Here is a 6,176-nt window from a genome sequence, read left to right as displayed (position 1 = left end):
CATGGCAACACACTCCAGTATTCTTTCCTGGAGAATCCCATGGACAGAGGAGCCTGGTGGGCTATGGTCCATAGAGGTCACAAAGAGTCAGACAGGACTGAGAGACGAACACTTTCACTTTCATAGTTGACTAACGATGTTATGATAGTTTCAGGTGGAAACAATGATCAAAGCTAACACACTTCAGAGGATTCAGTTTAATTGTGTGGTTAGAGGATGTGTTTGGAATGAAAGAGACCAGGGTTTATGTCTTAGTTCTGCCACTTCCTAACAGGGTGATTTTGGAGATACAAGACCTTGGTAAACCTCAGTTTTCTTATCTATGCTTTCCTCATGACTTTTCTGTTTTTGTTTTTAATTAAAATGTGACAAAGCACTTAGTACTCTGCTCAGCACAATGCATGAATATCAGAATTATATACATTTTACTTTACTTTTGTGTATCTATTTTGCTATTATAAGAAGACTTTGCTTCCTTCCAATATAGTTAGCAAAATATTTGCCCCTAATTGCCAAAGTAACAGCTTATCTGATGGTGTGTATTTCCTCTCTCCATCCCCATCTGTCTCAGTGCTCTGCCCACCTTGTTACCTAAGCAAGTTGCTGCTGGGTTTTTTCCACATTTGGCATTTTGCGTTCTTTTCATGGCCATGACAGGGTTGTTTTTATTCTCTACTTTAGGCTGAAAGTCTAACTCCCACATTTGAATCTAGGCAAAAAATGGATTCTGAGCCCCCAAGTCACTCCCCAGAATCACCCACCTCACCCCCATCCCTGTGTTACACCTGTGTTACATGACAATTCTTATGTAACACCACCCAGCTTTGGTTCTACCCACAGTAATGTAGCTTTTTAGGAACCATAATGCACATTCACAACCTTCCAGATCCCGCTCTTCTGGATTTGCTTCACCTCAGATAACCTAATTCGTTCACTAACAGATATCACTCCTACTTATTTTGGGTTTTTGGCTGGATTTCACAATGGACCTTCTTTCAGATAAGCTGTTCAGATTAATTTTTCTCATTTAACACAGAAGCATCTAATGCCTGGACACTGGAGTCACTTGAGATGTGAGGATGCTCCCAGTCAGGAAGAAGACAATGCTAATGATTGAGCTGGAACTTAGATTCCCTGTGGGAAAGGGAAAAGATGAAAAAGAGCAAGGACCACCTAATGAGGATCTGATCTTTTCTTCTATCCACACTTCCTACAAAGGACTGCCATCTCTAAACCAGCAGGTGGTTTAGCTTTCTACTATAGCAAAAACTATGCAGGTCGGAAACAACCGTTAGAACTGGTCATGGAACAACAGACTGGTTCCAAATCGGGAAAGGAGTACTTCAAGGCTGTATATTGTCACCCTGCTTATTTAACTTATATGCAGAGTACATCATGAGAAATGCTGGACTGGATAAAGCACAAACTGGAATCAAGATTGCCAGGAGAAATATCAATAACCTCAGATATGCAGATGACACCAACCTTATGGCAGAAAGTGAAGAAGAACTAAAGAGCCTCTTGATGAAAGTGAAAGAGGAGAGTGAAAAAGTTGGTTTAAAACTCAACATTCAGAAAACTAAGATCATGACATCTGGTCCCATCACTTCATGGCAAATATATGGGGAAACAATGGAAACAGTGAGACTTTATTTTTTTGGCTCCAAAATCACTGCAGATGGTGACTGCAGCCATGAAATTAAAAGACTTTTACTCCTTGGATGAAAAGTTATGACCAACCTAGATAGCATATTAAAAAGCAGAAACACGCTCTACCGGCAGCTTCCGACGGCAGGATGTCTCACAGAAAGTTCTCCGCTCCCAGGCATGGGTCCCTGGGCTTCCTGCCTCGGAAGCGCAGCAGCCAGCACCGCGGGAAGGTGAAGAGCTTCCCCAAGGATGACTCTTCCAAGCCCGTGCACCTCACCGCCTTCCTCGGCTACAAGGCTGGCATGACCCACATTGTGAGGGAGGTTGATAGGCCAGGGTCCAAGGTGAACAAGAAGGAAGTTGTGGAGGCTGTGACCATTGTGGAGACTCTGCCCATGGTGATTGTGGGCATCGTGGGCTACGTGGAAACACCCCGAGGCCTCCGGACCTTTAAGACCATCTTTGCTGAGCATATCAGCGACGAGTGCAAAAGGCATTTCTACAAGAACTGGCATAAATCTAAGAAGAAGGCCTTCACCAAATACTGCAAGAAGTGGCAGGACGTAGATGGCAAGAAGCAACTGGAGAGGGACTTCAGCAGCATGAAGAAGTGCTGTCAGGTCATCCGTGTCATTGCCCACACCCAGATGCGCCTGCTTCCTCTGCGCCAGAAGAAGGCCCACCTCATGGAGATCCAGGTGAACGGAGGCACTGTGGCTGAAAAACTGGACTGGGCCCGCGAGAGGCTTGAGCAGCAGGTCCCTGTCAACCAAGTATTTGGCCAGGATGAGATGATTGATGTCATTGGGGTGACCAAGGGCAAAGGCTACAAAGGGGTCACCAGCCGTTGGCATACCAAGAAGCTACCCCGTAAGACCCACCGAGGGCTGCGCAAGGTTGCCTGTATTGGGGCATGGCATCCCGCCCGGGTGGCCTTCTCTGTGGCTCAGGCTGGGCAGAAAGGCTACCATCACCGCACTGAGATCAACAAGAAGATCTACAAGATCGGTCAGGGCTACCTCATCAAGGACGGCAAACTGATCAAGAACAATGGCTCTACTGATTACGATCTGTCTGACAAGAGCATCAACCCTCTGGGCGGCTTTGTCCACTATGGTGAGGTGACCAATGACTTCGTCATGCTCAAAGGCTGTGTGGTGGGAACCAAGAAGCAAGTGCTCACTCTGTGCAAGTCCTTGCTGGTGCAGAACAAACGCCGGGCCCTGGAGAAGATTGACCTCAAATTTATTGACACCACCTCCAAATTTGGTCATGGTCGCTTCCAGACTGTGGAGGAGAAGAAAGCCTTTATGGGACCACTTAAGAAGGACCGAATTGCCAAGGAAGAAGGGGCCTAATAGAACAGATTGTACAGCTGGTAGAATCTCAATAAAATTATTTTCCAGTGGAAAAAAAAATAAATAAATAAAAAGCAGAAACACTACTTTGCCAACAAAGGTCTGTCTAGTCAAAGCTATGGTTTTTCCAGTGGTCATGTATGGATGTGAGAGTTGGACTGTGAAGAAAGCTGAGTGCTGAAGAATTGATGCTTTTGAACTGTGGTGTTGTAGAAGAGTCTTGAGAGTCCCTTGGACAGTAAGGAGGTCCAACCAGTCCATCCTAAAGGAAATCAGTAGTTAATATTCCTTGTAAGTACTGATGCTGAAGCTGAAACTCCAATACTTTGGCCACCTCTTGAGAGTCCCTTGGACAGTGAGGAGATCCAACCAGTCCATCCTAAAGGAAATCAGTCCTTAATATTCCTTGTAAGTACTGATGCTGAAGCTGAAACTTTAATCCTTTGGCCTCCTGATGTGAAGAACTGACTCATTGGAAAAGACCCTGATGCTGGGAAAGATTGAAGGCAGGAGGAGAAGGGGATGACAGAGGATGAGATGGTTGGATGGCATCACTGACTCAATGGACATGAGTTTGAGTAACCTCTGGGAGTTGGTGATGGACAGGGAGGTCTGGTGTGCTGCAGTCTATGGGGTCATAGAGTCAGACATGACTGAGCGACTGAACTGACAGCAAAAGGAAAACGTGTTTGTTCCTGCGACACTGGTATGCCAGCTGTTTTACCAAATGTGGTCACCAACAAAAGTACAATCCTGTGTGTGTTAGCAGCTCTTTTTTTTTAAATTGAAGTATAGTTAATTTGGGGCTCAGATGGTAAAGAATCTGCCTGCAATGCAGGAGACCCAGGTTCGATCCCTGGGTTGAGAAGATCCCCTGGAGAAGGGTATGGCAATCCACTCCAATATTGTTCCCTGGAGAATTCCATGGACAGAGGAACCTGGCAGGCTACAGTCCTTGGGGTCACATGACGGGGCGACTAACACTCACTTTCATAGTTGATTTATGATGTTGTGTCAGTTTCAGGTATACAGCAAGTGATTCAATTATGTATATTTCAGATTCTTTTCCATTATAGGTTACTGTAAGATATTGAATATAGATCGCTGTTATACAATAAATCCTTGTGAAATGAAAGTTGCTTAGTCGTGTCTGACTCTTTGTGGCCCCATGGACTATACAGTCCATGGAATTCTCCAGGCCAGAATACTGGAGTGGGTAGCCTTTCTCTTCTCCAGGGGATCTTGCCAACCCAGGAAGCGAACCAGGGTCTCCTGCATTGCAGATGGATTCTTTACCAGCTGAGCCACAAGGGAATGCCAAAAATACTGGAGTAGGTAGCCTGTCCCTTCTCCAGCGGATCTTCCCAACCCAGGAAGCGAACTGGGGTCTCCTGCATTGCAGGTGGATTCTTTATCAACTGCGCTATCAACCTATGCATTTTATGTATAGTAATCTGTTAATACCATTCGCTGAATTTATCCTCCCCCCTTCTCTAGCCTCCCCACCTTCCCCCTGTGGTACCCATAAGTTTGTTTCAACCTGTTTGTTTTCAACAATCTGTGGGTCTGCTTCTGTTTTGTAGATTAATTTATTTGTATAATTTTTTTTATTCCACATACAAGTGATATTATGTAATATTTGTCTCTCTGTCTGCCTTACTTCACTTAGCATGATATTCTCTAAGTCCATCAATGTTGCTACAAATGACAATATTATATTATTTTATGGCTAATATTTTATTGTATATATATATTGTATATATATATATATATTTTTTACTCTAAGGATACTAAATTCATAAATCTATTCCACTTTTGAAGTGATAGGCAAAAATCCACCTGATCAATGGCACACGCTTCTCAATTCTGGCCACTAAGCTACACCCTGAGTTAGGATGAAAATAATGCAGCTTTCAAGCTTTAAAATGCCTACATTTAAATTGCCAAAAGAGCCATGAGGTTGTCTGCGCAGGACAGCATTCTCCATCACTTACAGAGTTATATTTGGCATGTCAAGAAGAGAGAACATAATCCCACAGCAGCAGCCATTTAAAATAGAAGGAGACAGTCACTAGGATTCATGTAGAATATTTTAAATATTCCCATTGAGCAAAATGATTTAACTGATTTTTGTGCAAGGGCAATGCTCCTATATGCATCCTCTGAAAAATGAAAGACCCTAGAGTAATGTCTTCCATGTGGGACATCTTAAAAGATAATATTTTGGTTTAGTGAGTTACACACCAGTCATTGATCATTTAGCAGGTCTGTTTAGTGACAGATTTTATTTTCTTGGGCTCCAAAATCACTGTGAATGGGGACTGCAGCCATGAAATTAAGACACTTGCTCCTTAGAAAGCTATGAAAAGTCTGGATAGCTAGCGTATTACAAAGTGGAGATATCATTTTGACAACAAAGGTCTGTATAGTGAAAGCTATAGTTTTTCCAGTAATCATGTACATGTGAGAGTTGGGCCATAAAGAGGGCTGAGCACTGAAGAACTGATGCTTTTGAATTTTTGTATATATCACATTTGCTTGAACCAATCAACTCTGGAGTATCATGTCTCAAAGGATTTTTAAAAAAGCAAGTTCACACCTGGAATAGTGGAGGCGGGGTAGGACTAAAGTGACCAGGTATCTCTGCTAATCATCAGATTTCTTATCTTCCCTAGTACATTCCCCTGGCTCCATGCTGGAGCAGAGATTCATTGGCTCCTTGCCAGAGCTCACCATGACTTGAAATATCCATATCTTGCACAATTCTAGAATATGAAAGAGAGAGATGAGATTAATTGACTGGAAGATAGTCTTCACTCTTAGAATTTCCTTTCTCATCAAGTTTTATTTTAGAGATCTGTGTATCATTGATTTAGGGCTGCAATCTAGAATTAGTTCATCCTGATCTGTTAAGCTCTAAGACAAGACTCTCTGTGACCTTGTGGACTGTAGCCTACCAGACTCTTCTGTCCATGGGATTTTCCAGGCAAGAGTACTGGAGTGGGTTGCCATTTCCTTCTCCAGGGGGTCTTTCCAACCTAGGGATGGAATCTGGGCCTCCCATATTGCAGGCAGATGCTTTACCACCTGAGCCACCAGAGACTGAGGAGACTTTATCTTCACTATATGAAGTACACACATTCAAAAAGACAGGAGGGCTGGGAGGAG

At 43.5% G+C, this 6,176-nt stretch overlaps 1 protein-coding gene across 1 annotated transcript; it reads left to right on the top strand.

Annotated features, from left to right (window-relative positions):
- Positions 1-1,773: 1,773 nt before the first annotated feature.
- LOC122443341 (60S ribosomal protein L3-like) lies at positions 1,774-3,058 on the top strand. The gene has a single exon (XM_043471392.1). The coding sequence runs from the start codon at positions 1,797-1,799 to the stop codon at positions 3,006-3,008; it is 1,212 nt and encodes a 403-aa protein (XP_043327327.1). The 5' UTR covers positions 1,774-1,796; the 3' UTR covers positions 3,009-3,058.
- The last annotated feature ends 3,118 nt before the right edge of the window (positions 3,059-6,176 follow it).

This window comes from Cervus canadensis, chromosome 6 (assembly GCF_019320065.1).
Source record: "Cervus canadensis isolate Bull #8, Minnesota chromosome 6, ASM1932006v1, whole genome shotgun sequence".
Taxonomy (NCBI): Eukaryota; Metazoa; Chordata; class Mammalia; order Artiodactyla; family Cervidae; genus Cervus; species Cervus canadensis.
This window is presented reverse-complemented; position numbering and strand designations above follow the sequence as displayed.